The sequence below is a fragment of the Lutjanus erythropterus genome, chromosome 9 (assembly GCF_056507025.1).
Source record: "Lutjanus erythropterus isolate fLutEry1 chromosome 9, fLutEry1.hap2, whole genome shotgun sequence".
In the NCBI taxonomy this organism is placed as follows: Eukaryota; Metazoa; Chordata; class Actinopteri; order Lutjaniformes; family Lutjanidae; genus Lutjanus; species Lutjanus erythropterus.
The window spans coordinates 11,952,954-11,972,777 of record NC_139325.1 but is presented as its reverse complement, the minus strand read 5'-3'; the positions used below and the strand labels follow the sequence as shown (position 1 = coordinate 11,972,777).

General features: G+C 37.8%; 1 protein-coding gene across 1 annotated transcript in view; it reads right to left on the bottom strand.

Annotated features, from left to right (window-relative positions):
* The window catches only part of LOC146321124 (myelin basic protein-like), a 60,890-nt gene that overhangs the window by 12,758 nt on the left and 28,308 nt on the right, over positions 1 to 19,824 (bottom strand). The window contains exon 3 of the mRNA XM_084726161.1: positions 14,953 to 15,034. Within this exon, the coding sequence (XP_084582287.1) occupies positions 14,953 to 15,034 (82 nt within the window). The remainder of the gene's footprint in view (positions 1 to 14,952; positions 15,035 to 19,824) is intronic.

The following is a 19,824-nucleotide window of genomic DNA, read 5'->3' as shown; positions in this document are numbered from 1 at the left end:
AAATCAATCAGGAAAGGCTGCAGACAAGACCGACAGAACACGCCTGTGCAAACAGGAGTGCATTTGGAGGAATTCATCCATCTGAGAGACAAAGAAAAAAACCTGAAAGAAAGCAAAAGAGATCAGAGGCGAGAAAGCGAGGTGAGAGGGGACAGAAAGGGAGATTCTGAACAATGGTGTCAAACCGAAGAACACTGGTCCAGTGATGGATGCTGCCCTTTAACAATCAGAGCTTTTGAGGGGGAAGGAGAGGAGGTGCTTCATGTTGGCAGTGCCAGGGCCCGTACCAGCCAGTGTCAGCCTCCGCCACAGAGACAAATGACTGAGCCACTGCACTTTTATATGTGTATGACTCACAAATGCACAGCAGAGGTACAAACTCATGTAGATTCTCAATACTGTGTTGTATGCACAGTCAGCAGTGCTTAAACAATATCAGTGACAATATATCGTGTCAGTAAATGACCAATGGATTTTGAGGGTGTAGTAGAAGGCAAACAAAGGGTGGCAGGAGATAGAGACTATTCAGTAAGTAATATTATCTATACTGTGACTAGTGCTGGTTTCAAAGCTTCCTGATTTTAAAGGAGATATTTAATTTCTACAACTAACACCAGTCACTTTAAATTATAAAGAGTAGCACTGAAGACTAGTGAATATATAAATATGAACTACATGATCTATATTAATATATTGTATATAAACATGAACATGTTTGAATCATTCACAAACCTGTTGTTTAAAGCCACAGAGGATAATCACCTGACTCTGCAGCTACCTACAGCTCTATGGAGCATTTTATTGTCTTTTAGCGAACTGTTTCCCTTTTTTACTGCTCTCATCAGCTGCAAGAATCTGTTTTCTGTGGAAAAGCTCTGATTAACTGACTGTACACTACCTGTCCAAGGTTTAGACCAGGAGGTTACCGACTCAGTCCCCTGACTGACAGGATAAACCTGGATAGGCAAAGTGAAAGAGCAGCTTACCCATTCAGCATTTCCATCACTGAGGTGCCCTTGAGCAAGGCCCTTAACCCAAACCACTCCAGTGCAGCTCCTCAGTGGCCAGCAGGTAAGACTGTAGATGTGCTCGGCAGCTTCTAGGTGTGACTGTGTGAATGTGGTCAGGGTATTCCTGACTCCACTGAGTGTAACTATGGTTACAAAATGGATGTAATGTGTGTTGCCTGCAGGTGGTTCAGGAGCTTTGAAATTTACCTTTGAAATGCAGTGTGTCTTTTTTGGAGACATGGGACATATCCATATCCATAATTATAAATTCAACAATGAATGTCTTCTGTAGTAACTTATCATTTTTTCTGTCTTGAAAACAGTTGTTGTTTGTTGTTATAATGCCTTGGGTTGATTCTGCTGACCAATCACTGGCTGTGTTCTCGACTTGTGTTGCGCTGATGAGACTGACCCTTCAAATTAAAAGTGGGAGTGCTGCCATTATCACCAAAGCCCTAGGTGGTGCAGCTATTAATTTTGTTGACATATACATCTGAAGGTCTAAACTCCTGTTGTAGTGACCCTCCTTTCCTATATGTGGTGCAGAACTGAACTCTATTGCATTTGAATAATTGTTTGGATTTAAATGTTACTATTTCATGTTTATCTCCTTTTTAAATTTTGAATATAAAACATACCTGTAAAGGACTTTGACTTGTCTTTGAGTATAAAATGTGCTTTTCTAATAAATTTGCCTCATCTGAACAGCTCTCTCTTGTGGAGAATATGCAGCCTTCTAAATGTGAATTAGGGAGTGTGTGAATGAGCTACAAGCCAGTTCTACAAGATTATTACAAAGATGCTAATTTTTGGTATTATGCCAATATAGCAACAATATTTCATTGTACAATTTTAGACAACTAGCTAATCTATGCGATTATTTGGAGTCGTAGGGTATTTGTGTCCAGTGAAGCCAAAATCCATGAAACAAACAGAACAATAATGGTCTACTCCTTGTACTCCTTTTACTCTTTAGCCTGCTAAAAACACATTCAGTGTGTACAGTAAATAAAGCCTGCAGAATAAGGAAGAAAATACAATTATTCTTGAAGAAAGCAGAGGGAGCTGTGTGGGCCAGATGAAGGGCATGTCAGTAAATAAAAACCCTGCTGTGTACATCACACACAATACTGCATTAACTCCATCACCCAGCTCCTCATCCTTGGACACTAAACCAAATATTTAATTCAATATTCACAAAAATTCACGGGGGGAAATTTAATTTCCAAAGAGCATATTATGATTCTGTTTTCATCATGGTGGATCTGTGTTTTCAGAAGCTTCTGTACAGAGTTAGTAACGAGCGAAGAAGTCTTGGATCCTCACCCCCGCTCCCTCTCGGCCAGTAGTAAAGCAGAGCACTCTGACTAACCCCACCAGCCTTGGACCAAATCAATGCAATCTGAAGCAGCCTGTTCCACCCTTAAGATTTCAAGAGTAACCAGTAGGTCCCTAAAGCAATTACAGGGGAAGCACATAGTGTATGAAATAAGTGATAACTGGCTCACACCAATATCTTTCAATTTCCTTGATAGAAGCTCAAGTGTGACCTTGAGAAGGAAGAAATCTGAAATGAAAATTGATCTTCAGAGGACAGTTTCTTTTCTTGTATCCATACATTCGTCAGCTGCTTGCCTTATCATTTTTTTCCCCCCATCAAACGCTGTTATGTTTTGAAATGTTGAGCCTCTTTTGATATAGAAAGAGCATCCAATTATTTTTGCTGTTTCTGCTTTCAGGGGGTTGTGCAGTTTTGTGCAGCTCCTAAACTTTTGTTTTGTAGTATTAATCCTATATACTATCCACCCATAAAGTGTGCACAGTATAGCACGTCTGATTTCCATAGGTGTAGGTATCAAATTTATGGTTTTCAGGATTCTTATTTATCAAAGTCATTTTTTAAAACTTATTTATGAATGTCATATTTCAGTAACAGCCATTCAATGAAAAATTAACACAACACTTACTCCTATTTTTCATAAGTTGAAGTAAAAGAAAAAACACTTCCATGTTGAGCACTTCTATACCAGGATAATCTATTCACTGTGAAAGAAGTGACTTTGAAAATTTCAGGCACTGAACTATGGGTATTTCACATAGGGCTACAGATTAATTTTTTTTTTTCCTCAGGAGGGCAAACTCATGACCCGCCTTACTCTGCTTCTGTGGCTGGCACTCATTGCCTTCATTGGTTAGGTTTAAGCATGAAGGGTGACTGGTTAGAGTTACAGTAAGATCATCAGACTAAACTAACCAGATCATGACTCTGACCTCCTGGAAAACAAAGAAATGGTATTTGTAGCCCTTTGGGAAAAAGCCATAGTCCAGTGAAAAATATCTTTTTCAAGATAAAACTGCACATTTTAGAGTGGCATTTTTATTGTGACCAGACCAAGGCACACCTGTGCAATAATCATGCTGTTTAACCATAATCTCTCTAAGCCACACCTGTCAGGTAGATGGATTATCTTGGCAAAGAAGTGCTCATCAACACAGATTTTCATAAATTTGTAAACAAAATTTGACAGAAATAAACAATTTGTGGGCACAGAAGAAGTCTGAGATCTTTTATTTCAACCCATGAAAAATGGGAGCGAAAACAAAAGTGTTACCTTTATATTTTTGTTTAGTTTATTTGCATTTTGTAATTGTCTCCATATGTTGCTCTTCATTGCCACTGGTGGAGCCGTTCCAGTGCAGGAATCAAATTAGGTTTCAAAGGAAAAGAAATGTGCACATAGTGTACTGGATAAGATGTGGAGGAGAAAAGCTGATGCATGACTGCATTTCACATACTGCAGAGGACAACATTTGATCATAAGCTCAGTATTACTGTATCATATTTGAGTGTCTTTGTTTAGTTGTCTTTATCAGAGGTTTGTTTGGGTTATTTTACATTTTTTTGTTGTTTTTTATGGTGCACTCAGTGAAATATTAATCAAACTGGTGTTGGTTTAATCATTTTAAGAATGGTGTTTCTGTTTTTGCAATTGTGCTCCTCATTTAATCACTCTGGTCCAGTTTTTTTCCCCCAGTTTCCCAGTTTTCAGGTTCTCCATGTTGCAACACTTCCTACAAGTGTGCCTTCATCCTGTGGCACTGCCAAACAAGACTGAATTTATATGGGGCACACAGATAAGTCCTATCTAATTAAGTTGAAATAGTTTGAGAAACTTTGCAGATTAGTTCCTACAAACTTAAATAATCACACACAGCACTGCATAACAATATTAGCTTTACTCAAGTCTTACTTTTATTACCGGGATCTTTTCAAGACAGAATAAAGATTTTGAAGCATCATGAATGTAGGGAGAGAACAAAGGGAGTTCTATTCATTCTGATAATGATGTTTTCAAGAGATCTGAACAGTTTAAAAAAAACTCAAAAGAGACTGTAAAAGTGAGAAAAGCTTTTGGTATTGACAAGATATTTAATAAGGTGTTAAAACGTTCATAGATGTATCTTGTGAAACAGCACTATGCTTTTCATTTAATGATTGTCTGAATTTTAAATCATCAAAAAGACAAAGTAAGTGTAATCAAAATATTCTGACTTTAGCTTGTTAAAGTTGAGATAAAATAAGAAAAATTCCTTTTACTCTTAGATCACATCCTCAGTCACATTTCTTTGTAGTTTATATCAAAACCATGGCAAATCCAATCATGTTTTCTTCCTATGAAATAAAATATGATGTTCTAGCATAAGCTAGAGCCAAACAATTTCAAACAATAATATCATGACATCCACCTGTCAATCAATCTTACACTTTTAGCGGTGCAGAGTATCGTATGGTATGTTGATGTGTCCTCCAAAATATTTGCAACCTAAAAGCTTTTCCTGTTTCCTTGATATTCTGTGGTTATGGAGGCCCACTGGATAGTGTTTATTCATGTTGGGGAAAGCGGTATCTGTGACAGCAGATTATGTTCAAGGCCTTTTACAGTGAACTGTTTTAACAACTAACATTAGCTACATGTGATGCATGTGATGGTTTGGGGGCCAAACCAGGATCAGCCTCACTGATCAATGTACTGTACAAAAATACAATTTCATGACTCTGTTCACTGAAACTTGATCATATATGCTTTCTGGTTCTCCCTCTGATGGCTGCTCAGCTTCAACTCTGGGTCAGAGTTTCTTCTGCCATTAGTGGGCAATGGAACAGGGCTCAGCAGCCTGACCGTCAGGGAATACAGTATTGGGAGCACTAACGCAGCTTCCTGATGGAAAGTAAACTTTATTTATTGTTAAAGTAGCTAACCGCTAACTGCTAACAGCCGCTAGCTCAGTTAGCCATGCTGCTAAGTTAGCTGACTCAGTTGTTGGGGTGCCACGAGCCAAATCTGACTAGCAAACCATACTTTGCCACTGCTGTCAAATCTCTGTTGGTCTCGGAAGCTGCGTTCGGTTCCCACCTCATGTTCATTTGGGAGCTCACAGGAGGCAATTTGTTTTTCTCAGGGTAGTGAAATTATGACCTGCCCTAATCGGAGTCTGACTGACTAGAACTTGTTGCCATTGTTGGTTATGGACCGTCGTCTGTAGCTGGGCAACTGCGAAGGGGGCTTTTCATTAACACTCATTCTGTGCTATTAGTTACTGCAACAAGTCGCTTTCTAGCTGCCTGTTTTTACACACATAACACACATAAATATGTAGACGCAAATAGCACTCTGCTTTCTGTTTCTTGTGGATTTCAAGCACAGTAAATAATATAACATTATATAAATATCATCTAAACAGTTTGTATGATTTCACTGTGAATACCTTTTGTGTCTGAATAATCCCATGCCTATTAAATATTAATTATGCATTTCTTCCCTTATACACTCATTCCTGGGTGGGCAGGTGGCCACTATTAAAGCCATAAAGTATTTCTGTGTAATCTTTCTCAGCAGCCTTTTCACACAGCCTTTTCCAAACAAAGTCTTCAGCAGGAAACAGAATTAGTTCTTTGCAGATAGTGTGCAGTTTCTTTGGACAATGTGATATGAGGCTGAAGCAGATACCCTCAGGGCTCACTCAGGAGTGGACCCTGCTGACTGAATGTTTATCTAGCTCTCTTCTTTCTTTCCTACTGGTCAAGTAATACTTGATACTTGAAGATATAAACGGGCAAAGCTTAACAATAGGAAAAAAGGCCTATTGTGCTGAGATTTTTTTGTTAAATTAAATACAGGAATATTAATGAAAAAAATTCTACTTTGGTACTATGTTGCCACAGGTCCTCTAGTAGCCAATTTGAAAACTTGTTGTCTTCAATATCACCAACTCTTTTGCATGAGAACAGACTGACCTACAATGTAAGAGCTTAGGTAACCTATTGATTCATGTCATTAAAGTCCTGTTGATGAGTGTGGGTGCAGGAAGAGACTGAAGCACATAAACAAGCTAATTACAAGGAGAAGACAATCTTTTCAAGCCATGTGCTCCAGACAAAGAAGCACAATCCATCTTTGTTTTTTTACTTTGTATGAACCTGACAGCCTTTCAAATTACAGATAGTAAGTGTCTGTTTTTGCAGGTTTTAACCCATTATCTCTACATTTCACAAAAGGTTTCCTGATAACCATTGTGAAACATTCTTTCACATCTGAAACTTCATTGAACAATGAATGACTGAATCACGACTAAGTGAAATACGTAGTATTACCAAGCACTGTTACTCTTTCAATGGATTATGTCAATTAAAAAAAAAACATTACAGGGTTTTCACACCAAATGTGATTCTGATGTAGTGTGTAGCATCCTATGTAGCTGCTTTTTTAGGATTGTAAGCACTACCTAAAGCAATGTATGCATACTTGTGCATTTGATGTGAAACCAGCATTGACATTTTTATTTCAAAAAAAGCATCTAGTAACTTTTTGTTGTGTAGAGTTGTTCTGAAAGATAATCATTGATGCCTAAGCTTGCGGGGTCTCATGTGATTTTGAAGATCACAAGATCACACAAGAATCCATTTAAGCTTAAGCTTAAGTTATTCCTTTGTATCCGCATCAAAAGTGGTTCAACCAATCAGCATCCTGGGAGGGACTACTGCCAGCTATGGGCATAGTGTGTCAGATTATTTTAATTGCCAGCAATATTTGTGGTGTTTCACTTAATCTGGTTTTGTCACTTGATTTTGTCTTTCCCTGAATTACATGGATTACAAGAATTGTCTAGCCCATCATCTTATACCATCGATCAGCATTAAAAACCACCTGCCCAATACTATGCTAGTCCCCTTTTGCGGCCAAAACAACTCAGGCCACTCAAGGTACAGACTCCACGGGACTTCTGCAGGTGTCGACATTAGCAACCTGCTGAAAGAAGCCATTGCCATCACAAATACCTCTGGCATGAAGGGGTTGGCTTGTTCTGCAACGATGTTTAGGTAGGTTGGTACGTGTCAAAGTGACATCCACATGAATGCCAGGACCCAAAGTTTCCAAGACGAACATTGCCCAGAGCATCACACTGCCTCTGCCAGCGTGTCTCCTTCTCCTGATGCCATCTCTTCCCCTTGGAAACAACCCACATGCACCTGGCCATCCACGTGATGTAAAAGAAAAAGTGATTCACCAGACCTGGCCACCTTCTTCCGTTGCTCTATGGTCCAGTTTTTACACTCACATGCCCTATTGTCCAATAACAGTGCTAAAAGGATTATTTTACAACAGTATAAGTGCCTAAGCTGTGCTGGGACTAGGGCGCCATATCATACCGTCCATGATAGCACTGGTATAAATTTTTACATGACAAACAAATGTCATCTTGCAATATCAATGAAATGGTGACACATTTCCTAGCAGACACAACAATGACACAAGCCCAAACATGTCTTAAGGCCAAAATGGACTACAGGTGTCTGATGCTTGTGTGCACCCATTGTTCTGAATAGCAGAACTCGTACTGAAAGCATCTTGCTTGTGGAGAGCTAAATAGACTAAAGAAGGCATGAGGAGTGACTGCTGATGGAGCTGTAGCTTCACCTGAAACCAAATAAAACAATAAAAAGTAGACCCGCCGCAAAGATGGAGAGAGGTAGAGACATTTTAATATGGACAGTTGTTCCAACTTGATATAAAAACTTTTTGATTGTCCATCCTTGAACTACTTTTGGTTGGTACTAACCACTGCATACGGGGTACATCCCACAACACCTGCCATTTTGGAGATCACATCAAAGTCAAAGTTGCTGAGATTGTTACACTTGCCCATTTTCCTGCTTCAAACACATAAACTGTAAGAATATACCCACCCCCCCGACAATGGTTATTGTAACAATATCATCAATGTTATTCACTTCATCTGTCATTGATTTTGATGCTGTGGCTGATTGGTGTATACTTTGTTCTGTAGTTCTTCAGCTAAAACATACATACCTACCCCTATGGCCCTTTAAACTACCTCGCCCTAAAATAGCCGGTCAGGGAACCATGGTTAAGTCCATCCCACTTATTTCTGTCTGTCCTGGGTTTCGATCTACGACCGCTGTTCATTTCTCCTCAGATCACCCTGTGATGATGAAGAAACGGTGACCCAGACAGAGCCAGGACGGAACAGGCAGATAGCAGGGGTCTGTTTTGCTGAGCGGGGGCCTGCTGCAGACTGGGCCAGGTAATGGAGCCGTAATGGGCTTTTAACAGCCGCACAGCTGATGGTGGTGTTTGCCCTTCAGTGGAAAAGCAGTGCAAACAGGAAGTGCTGCATGGAGACATCCCCAGACACTGGACAGGCCGGGATGAGTCATGACGCCTGCTGATGACAACCCCACCAAAACAGGCTCCAATAAAGCACAGCCAACCCGCCTGTCATAAACCACTCACACCGTGCCAATTTGGTGGAAATTCCTTTTATTTTCTTTGGCCTGCACCCTGAATCAACCTAATGGGGCTAAATTAGTTCAGCCTTGGTGCACAGGCAGGAGGAAGGTTTTAAATGTACCCTAACAGCCATGTTCCCTCAGTAAGAGTTAGAAACTGATAAGAAAATGGGATTTTTACACACTATCAGAAAGCAGTGCTGACTGAGCAAAGAGCCTGTTAAACATTAAGCATCAATATGGAGCTATGGTGCTCTGAAGCTGTTTTCTGACAAATAATTATAACAAAAAACACACTATGATAGAGCTTTGATTTTTAAATGTCCTTCTAACAAACCTTAATGAAGACAAAGTGCTCCTTAAATTCAACTTCTAAGCTTTTAGTAACTTTCTCATGCAGTCTTCATTTATCAGATTAATCAGTCTAAAATCAAGCTAATTATTTCTCTTAGTGGTGTACATTCAGCTCGATAACGTTCACTTTGAACCAAACCTGAATGAGCGAGGCAGACATAGGAGTCAGATCACGTTTTAGTCTGCTGCTTATCTCCCATTTTAAAGAGATCGCCACTTATACCTGAGGTCTAATTTAATTCATTGGTGTTCTTTCCAAGAGCTGCCAGAAGCATCTGTGTGAGGAGGCTGAAGTTGACCAACAGACAAGTCAAAGCAAATAACAGCATTTCATCACAGGTGATTCAGCCATTAAATCACAGAAGCAATAAGCAGGCCTGGTTACTAGTACAATAACCTACACTATGAAGGTTACAGGAAACTGTGTGTTGTGCGGGTGGCTTCTTTGATGTATTGTTTGTGTCAGTGGTGGATCCTCTAAGTCTGCCCCACGCTGATCAATGACAAGTGTTAAACACGTGGGACATTAATCAGCTACAGGAGAAGGAGCATATCGAGTATCTAACAGATCAATCTGACCGAGTCTCTGTAAGGTATAACTTTCCTGCTGATAATCAAGCATCAGTGAGAACAGCAGATTGCCACAGTGGCTGACTGGTGAGTTTCCATCTGCACAAGGAGGCATGATTTCATGCTAAAACTGCCACGACATGACATCAATATAGACGCGCACAAATTTCGATCATGCACGCACGCACACAGACAAACACACTGCAGCTAGGCTGAGGGATTGGTTTTGCATAATATTTGGCCAATACTGATCTTTCTTTGAAACTTTCATTCATCCTTTGTGGGCCCTCTTTCCCAGGCACTCAATAATATAATCAGTAATATATTGTTCATAAACACAGTACAGAAATTGTCAAGAGTATGACGACTGGATCATAAAAAAGATAATCTGAGGACTAGTTCACAGTTCATCAGTTTCTGCTCTGTATAATGTTACATTATTATACATTTCTGTCTGGATTTAGCACATACGTGGTAAAGCTTGGAAACCTTGGAAATCTTAAAATACTGCATTACTCAAACTATCACATTTTAGAGTGTAATTTGCACATTTTTTTTTTTTAATATATGTACTGTGAGTTATGGTTTTGTTCTGCTGTATTTACATCTTTTCTGCTGTATTTACAAGGTAACACATGATTCTGAAACTACTCAACAGTGACTTGTTATTTATGTTATTTTTTCTCATGTATAATATTATATGTAGAGATGCACAGTACTGGTTCTGTATTGGATATACTGATATTTTCCAACTCATTTTCACTGACACTGACATATGCACATATTTTGGAATGCCATTTGGCTCCTTCTTGCATGACAGATGCTGATCAGTCATTTCAAACAGGAATGATACTTAATTTAAGGCCTTTTTTGGCTGATAGCGATGACATGTATTACATTATATGTTTTATATATGTACTATATTATGATACATCTCTAATTATATGCTATTATGTGACTGTGAGGGATTTGTCTGCCAGTCACAGGTGTTACTGCAGCAGCCACAGGTGAACAGAGTAGGCAGTATATTTATAAAAGCCAGGCATCAGGAGCACTGCACCCAGCACGGTGTTAGTGCCCTTTACTACTCGTTTACCACAGTGAAATGTCACAGACAGGCACTACAAGAAAATAACCCACATTCATGACAATAACAGGACGAAGGAGAGAGCACCCTGCAGATCTGAAACAATCAATTAAGATTTTTAAAATTAACAATACTAAAACACCATCCTCACTGTCAACTACTGGATTACAGTATGAGTAAAATCAGCAGTATTGCCATTTAATCCCTTACGCTAAAATTAGCAGATTACAGTCCCTAATCCACCACACCTTTCTGTGCTCCCTGTTACAAACACACACACACACACACATATATATATGCACATATATATTTTTATTATATAGCTTTGTCTGTCTCTCTGTGTTGCCTGGTTCACCTCCAAGATAATGAATCATCCAGTTCAGTCAAAAGAACCAAATGCAAGTTCATGTGCAGTTGTTGTCCAGTCTGTTTCATACTGACATACCTGCCAATTACTTAAAACACACAAACTTTGTTTCTCCTCATTTTGCAGTAGTTTAGCCTTTGTAGACTGCAGCACAATATGCCCGAAAAAAGACAAATCCTGCTGGCACTAATTCAAAGTTGGTTACAAAAAGTCACAAAAGATTTATGCCAAAAGTATTTTGCAACTCACATAACTGACTCATATATGCCAAGTGAATGAAACATATTAGGCTATACTGAATATGTAGTGACTTTTAAATCAGTAAAAATCGTAAAAATGAAATTTATGCTTAAAAGGGGAAAAGGTAAGAAGGGTGTTATCTTATGGATTCATAGGGGTCCTTATTGAGTCTGGGCCCTGTAATAGTAGCAGCAGCAGTATTAATTACAGAGTAATATATTCTCAGGGTCTACAGTGACATTTAACCCCTGATGTTTCCAACTGCCGCAAATTAACATTACCTTGCAATCGGAGGTGATGGTAATGAAGAAGAGCTTGCTAACATTATCTGCTCCACCGAGTCAACAGCGTCAGCATCAGCCCAGCCAGCCCCGAGAAAGTTTGTTAGGTCCAGTGGCAAGCTGAATTCTGATTCTGATGTTTTCCACTAATTAAACTCCTGGCTTGCATAAACTGTAGTATAAATGAAGGTAATCGTGGTATGAGCATAATTACAATCTCATCTTGTTTCTACATGATAATAATCTGAAGAATTTATGCACTGGCTAATTACTAATGTTTTAATGTCCTCCTAGGGCTCTTTTTTACTTACACTTTTAATTAAACATGGCTTGTTTTTCCATGAGGAGAAATTGACCCATTTAGTTTACATTTAATAAGACTGTGTGACATTAGCTACTCAACTATTTTTAAATATGAAACTCAAAAGTGCTATTATATTTATTGATAACAGCCATTTAAAATTGACTTTATAATGAAAACTGCTTGTAAATAATATCTGGCAAGGTGACGGTTTTGATATCTACTGATGAGTTGAGCAGAGTTGACAGCTCTTTGCTTTAGTTGCTGGATCTAATGTTGGCTTAACCGGGAAGCAGGGAGTGATCGTAATGTTCTGGATGTTTTAACCCTCAAACTGGCTTTTGAAAGATACTGCATACTGGCAAATAACACCGGATATCAACAGAGTTAATCCAAACATGTTCTGACATCAGCTGTTTACACCTCATGCTGGTACAAGCTTAAAAAAAATACTCAAACAAGCAATTACAAGCTACTGTAACTATCATGTCTTGAGCTGTACTGTAGCTACTTTAGTCAATAAGATAGTACACATGACAAATCCTTCCCCTCTCTTGCATTTCACCTCAGCTCACCCTGAAAACAATCGAGACTGACACAGAGAGGAGAAAACAGACTGCGCTTGTCTTCCACCCCCTATCTCTTGAGCTCGTCCTCGACAAATGTTATCTTGAGGGTTTTATTCTCTTGCAGAACCAGCGACCGACTTTCCCTCTCCCAAACTTATCGTTCCTCTCCTCATGACTTTGCATGCTCACTTTTTTGGAACACACTCTACATCAGTGATGTTTGGCTCCAGGGTGTTTGGCCACAGCACATACTGTATGGCAAGAGAAAAAATAATTTCCTTCACCCTAGGAGGTGCTTGAGGCTGCGTCTTCACTCAGCACCTATCCTGAAAGTTCACAAGAACCAACGGGAAGCCTCAGATACACTGATGGTTTCATTCACAGTTACAAAAAACAAAGACATCGGGGGTGTTGATTTCATGGGAAAGGTCTTCTAAACTTGTAATTTAAGCCAAGTCTTGATTGAACTTTTCTGCTACACTATTTTACAAAGCTTGATATATTATGCATACAGTTTGGTTCAGTTACAGTATATACCCAGCAGAAAATCCAATCTGGTTTGCTCTGTTAAGAATTAAATCAGAGCAGCTGCCTGATTAACAGAGAAGTATTCAGAAAATTTGCACAAACAATTGCGAATTACTTCTGGCCTCAGGATACACATCTAGCACTGGAATCAATTAACTTAGTGCCAACCAACAAATGCCCTCTTAAGTGCACCAAACTCTGCCCTCATCTGCTGAGCCGCAGTATTACAAAGCCTCTTTTTCAACCCTGTCCTGACACACCGAACTCATCACAATGGTTGTGACTGAGGGAAAACTTCTCCAAGAGCAACAACATGCCAGAAAAGAAACTTCTGGGGTGCATAGAACGCTGACTTCTGAGATTTTCTCTCTATGAGGAAAACCACGAAGTTTCATTTATGATTCATAGTTGCTAACTTTTCACCAGCCAGACTGCTCATTCCAAATAAATGTCATGATGCAGGATCAGCATCTTCTGAGCCAAAGTTGCAAAGTATGAGCTTCCCATAGTTGCCAAAAAACCCCAAATATTGAGTAAAGATAGTTGAGTTAAAGGAACTACTGTGACAATGTAAATTTAAAGCCGTCATTACAGGATCCATTGTATTTCTTGGTTCAGTGCTTTATGAGTCATCAGCAAGAACCTACCACAAAATCTATATTTCATCCAATCATAAACTTATTTGGACAGAAAACAACTTCTACAGCTGAGCTGTTATGACATCTCAAATTCAAAAAGAAGCTCACCCAATAATCATAATCTTGCAGTTCAAATTGATCATTGCTAATTTACATTACTTTGATTGTATATTTATATTGGCTGTGCATCAGTGCTCCTCTCCATTGAGCCTAGATTTGCAGATTAGCAAGTAGACATATAAGTGCTATAAGATACACACTGTTTCACAGGAGATTACTGACAGAACTGCAGACTATTAGAAGAGATTATATTGATGGTGTTAGTGTTTCTAAGAGGGGCACCCATTCTTAAGTCTGTTCAGTAACAGTGGATTTCCCTGGATATGCTGATTACTATTTTTTTTTTATTCATTATGTAAACAGTTAAAACTAAAAAACAAGAGAGCTGTCCTGTACTGAATGTCATTGTTTTATATTCAAAGTTTGTTTTGAGGTTTTTAAATAAAACATGTCACATTTTACAATGTAATTACCCTAAAAACTACTTTGAAATAAAATCCCTCATTTGAATAAATTTGTCATATTAAATTACTTTTTAATACAATGAATCTTTTTTTAAATCAGAGTTGGAATAGATTTCTTGTTATTGTGGTTATATAAATGCAATTTACGGTGCTGATTGGTGTTAGACTGTCAGGTTAATGCAAGTACCTGCCTCCATTTGTGTACATCAAATGAGACAGCAAAAGGCTTAATGTCAACAAATAGAGCTCAAACCAGAATACTGAATTAGATAAAATTTTGTTTGGAATTTTGGAAATAATTACGTCTATCTTTTTTCAATAAATTTTGACTTTTGGACATTACAATGCCCTGGAGTTACTGAAAGTGTTTAGATCACACAAGTCAGAAATAATCTTGTGCAGCCACCACTGGAATCTAACTCTACAGCTTGTATAATACTAATAATATTAGTGTAACATTACCTTTACGTGCAAATGTGCAGAAATACTGGGGTTAAATAAAACAAATATGGAGAAAAAAATAAGTTGATCTAAAATCTGAATGTCAACATTATGAATGAAGATTGGAAGATTTGAACTATTTAAAAAAATCAAATGGTTTTAATATGCATGATCACCACTGGGAGCTCGGAGTGATTTCAATTCAAACTCAAGACGTGGTTTGTCTCCTTACCAAAGACTTCATCTTGTGCTGCATCTGGTGCTTCGGGTTGTGCGGCTGTAGTCTGCGTTGCTTTGAGTTCAGGTGACGAAGCCTTAAATAGGAACACAAAAACAGATTGGAGAGGTGAGGCGCTGAGGTGCCATGGCAACAGAGCAAAGACAGAAACCAACAGAGAGAGGGAGAGAACAACGGAAAGGCAGCAGCACCTATTTGAGCTTTTGAGCTTTATAATTGCAGCAGAATTACACTCAGAGCCATTCAGGTTACATTCAAAAGAAGGTGCTGAAATTTTGGAACTGCACAAAAATTGAGATTTTCCCATTTTGATGCCAATTCTAAAATCTGTATGAGTCATCTGACTTTTTTTTATTATTATTTATTTGGGATTGATGTGCAAAATGATTCAATTATATTCTATATGTTTTTGATGTTTTAATGTACTTGTGGAAAGGAAAGAAAACTCTTTGATTCATTTACTGATGGTACTTTTTATATGCCCAAAACAAAACTGACTATTTCAGTATTCGACACTCAAAGATAAAACAAGGCTTTAAGTATTTACCATACTATTGATATTTTTGGTAATATATCTACTTTTTTTTACTTTATACTTTTAAACCAGTCCTCAAATCATTTAATGTATCAATTGAAATAACCCAGTACCAAGCAGTATCAAAACTTCTCTAGTCAAACAATATTTGCATTCAATCATTTTGCTGCACAGCTCTAGAGAAAAAATGACTATTTATATGGTTTTCTCACAGCCAATTATTACAAGTGCTCTTCATAAAGAAGAACCTTCGAAAAAAGTTATCGACTGAATTAATTCATAGCTCTACTTATGTGACTAATGTGGGAGGTCATGGAGAGTTGTGTATATGCTGATAATCTGTGTTGTGTAACAGCATTTCAGTTTCAACTCTAAATGAAAATGTGTTTTTGTGAGATTAATTTCATGTTTATTGGAAACTGGCTTGTTTCGTACGTCTCAAAGTATAGCAATGCGTCAACATGAGGCAAAAAATGGTAAAAAAAAAAAAAAAAAAGAAGCAGCAAATGGTAAATTCAAACCAGATGATAACTGTTGTTGGTACTGTGACTAAGCAGTCCCTCATGTCAGCTGGAACAGCAGCTGTGAATCTGCCCATCAGGAACTGATTCGATACGGATCTTGGTATAAATTCTATGATCTAATCAAAAAGTTTTGCATGATGATCACATCTGTTTGAAATCCCATTGGTTGTTTTGGGAAAAAAAAAAAAAACTTCAGAGGTAGATTTAGACATTATGAAACTGTGGCTGAAGCTAATATTGAGGAAACACAAATATTACATTACACCATGTGTTATAATGAAAACAACATACACTGGTTTTATCAGACTTACGTTTATACAAGTATCGTTTCAGCTGCTGCTCCTTGTCAGCTCTGGTTTGAATACAGTCAAAACTTCAACATAATGCAAGCTGAGTGGTTAGACCCACCTGTACTGGAACCTCTGAGTCACTGGGTCAAACAAATTCATCTCTCCTGTCACTTGGCACTAAAACTAACAAATCCCTATGTCATGTTTATTTCGATCTACAGCTATTCACAACAAGTTGGATTCTGTTTCTATTTAGTGGCTCCAACTGAACCAAATATCTGCATCTGCTAATCCTCAAGTGTTATAAATCCTCTTACTGATTTCCTCCTCCTCTCTGGTGACAATGTGCACTTATATCCCCGGTTTCCACTTCCGAGTGGGTTTGCCAACACGGGGAATCAACACAGGCATTCAGGGACTGTGGGCGCACCGCTCACTATGAAATGAGCGTACCGACAAAGTGCGACTGTGACACAGTCCTGCGAGCTGAGGCAGGGTGGATGAGTGCGGTGAGCCAGCACTTGCCAATGCAAATCGCAGAAAAGGTCAACAAAGTGCTACGCTTTTCAAACTTCCTTTGTCCGCTCAATTATGTAAATAAATGATGTAACTTTGGTCTAATGTGAAGAGATTCAGATCCGAATAAAAGGTTTGATGCTGGATTCAGATTTAATTACACAAAAAGAAATGTATCTTAAAAGAGCTTGATAATGAATCCAAAGTAACAGCTCTCCAGTTGATAGAGAAGGAAAGAAAAAACCTTTTGACCTTAAAGGCCCTTAAGTTTAAAAGACCTCCAGAGGTTTCTTTAAGGCCGTGAAAAAAATCTTTTTCTCACAATGAGCCATGAGTTCCTACAACACACTCTGTTCTGTCCAAGTAAGAAGAACAGTTTTGTTTTTTTTCATTCATTTAAGAAATTAAATGCATTTTTGTTGATGGGTCTCTAAAAAAGTATATAATTCTGTTTATCAACTGAGATTTAACAAAATTTGAATAAAAATCTGATATTAAACTTTCCATAAATAATTCTTAAATGTCTTTTGACTGTCACTTATTTAGTCGTGAGTATTCAACATTATAGAGATATGCTTCGATGGTTTTGCAACTCAGTTTTCATGAGCTTTAAGTTTGATGAATTTGGGCCCTGGATGTCTGAAGAATTAAAGTTCGTCACTGAGTGTGAGTAATGAGACTCATTTATCAACTTACAGCTTCTACTTACAGCAGAGTGTAGGAGGGAAAATTTAAGAGTGACTCAAGTGATGAAATCATTAATCACATGTTTGGAGCAGGAGTAGCCAATCAGAGACAAGTGTTTACCCTGCATCTACCATGTTCATTTTTAAATAGGTTTGTGTTGTATCAATATATAGATACCCAAAATCTAACACAATAGCTAGTGTCATGTCATTATAGATATAAAATCGAGCCCTAATGCCAGCTGTATTTGTGTCACCTGCATCCACAATAAATGCAAAAAAAGAAAAAGTGGTGTAACATCCTGTCAAAATTTCAAATCAAATGATGCAAATAGTTAAAACTACCCTATTGTGAAATTTTCATATTGCTTTTGTCTTAGTATCATTTATTCAAGACAAATTATATTTTGGACAATCACTCGAAAACTCAAGTCAGAAGATGTGTGCTCTATTTTTCTGAAATTTGATTTGCAAGTTAGAGTTAAAATTGATCTTGTGGTTTGAAAACTGGTCACCATTCATTTAAATTGTTTGGGAGATTCTGCACTGTTGTTTTCCTGTGAAACTCCAGCAGTGATCTGTGGACTGAAAAATTAAACTCGACTTCCATTGGCATGAGGGTGAGTAGATAATGACTGTTTTTTTGTTAGTTTTGGCTGAACTATCCCTTTAAGTCCAAATGTTCACTTTCCACAGATAAACACTTCTTCTGTGGCGACTGAGATAATGGAAGTGATAAAAGGGTGGACTGTCCAGCTTGTCCCAAGTCTCTCAACTGATGACGTAAAATGTCAGGCAATCACAGAGAAGGAAGACAAGTTGCACTAAAGATTTTTATGCATTTATAAAGCTTCATCACTGCATCTTCACTGTCTGGCACATCAACATTATTTCCATCATTACTCAGTTCTCAACCTTAGTTGGATTTTGTCCACACACACCCACACGCCTAGACACAGCGGTCTGTTCTCTCTCTTCAGCTTTGCACTTTTTGTAAGTGTAGAAAATTAGCAATGCAAACAATGAATCTACATTTAATAAGCTGAGCTGGTGACTGGATCTTTGGCTCTTGGGGTGGTTTGAAATATACAATTTGTACTTATATAAATTAGACCATTTCAATATAAACAGCATTTTGCTCTTTCGGTTTTAAGTTGATGGTTTTTGTGGGCACTTTCAAGAAAATCTTTGTCACCAAACAATCCTGACTAACCCGGCTGGAAGACACATTATATAAAGTGGAGGTTGAGGACTTTATTTTCATCAGCTCTGTGGCGTGGTGCAGACAACTGTATGCCACTGTGTCTCATAATGTTTTTTGGGGTGTCATAGTATGCAGTTTCATTTATCATCACAATGATCCATACAATAACTAGTAGTTCAATATCACCACAGTGCCACCAATAAAAGAAATACAGATCTTAAAATGCCCGTTTCTTTTTTGTATGTCAGATTTTTTGCTGAAATAATTTTTAAAGTTTAATTGAGTTAGATCTGACTGTTTTACACACAAAAATGATTGCTGAAAATCTGAAATAGCTGTCTTCATATTCATAATGTGACATAGACCTGATCCATTTTATTATTGTTTTTTTTGTTTGTTTGTTTTGTTTTACCTTGGTACTAGGGCTAGGCGACATGGACAAAATCAAATATCACAATATTTTTGACTAAATACCTCAATATCAATTTGTATAGCTGATATTGCAACAATATTGTGGGGATGACTATTGGTCCTTTCACAAAATAGTCAGTGAGATTTTTGATGAAAAAATACTAAAAATAACTAAATAACTAAAATAGAAGTAACTAAGTAACAAAAAAATATTTTCCTAATCGAGAAAATAACTGATTAGTTATTTCATGGACCAGAAAATGTCAGAACATGGTGAAAATGTTTTTGTTCACAGCCAAACATTTCAGTTTACTGTCATAGAGGACTAAAGAAAATTTTCACAGTTTAGGAGCTAAAATCAGAAAATTTTCTGTATTAACAATGACTCAATGATTACTCAATTATAAGCAGAGTTGGTGATTAAGTTAACAGTTGAGTAATGATTGATTAAATGATTAATCATTGCAGCTCTAACTTTCCAGCCCTACGTTGTACTGTGGTAATGGGTACTGAGATTGTGGAATTTCACTGTTATAAGTATCAACTATTAAATTTGTGGGATCATGACATCCCTACTCCCACGAGTAAGTCGCTTCGGAGTGAAGTGGACAAATTTGATTTATTTAATCTTTCTCATGGAACAGTGAACTATTTTCAGTGCATCCATTTCCAACATGCACGTTCATTTACACTGGAACAG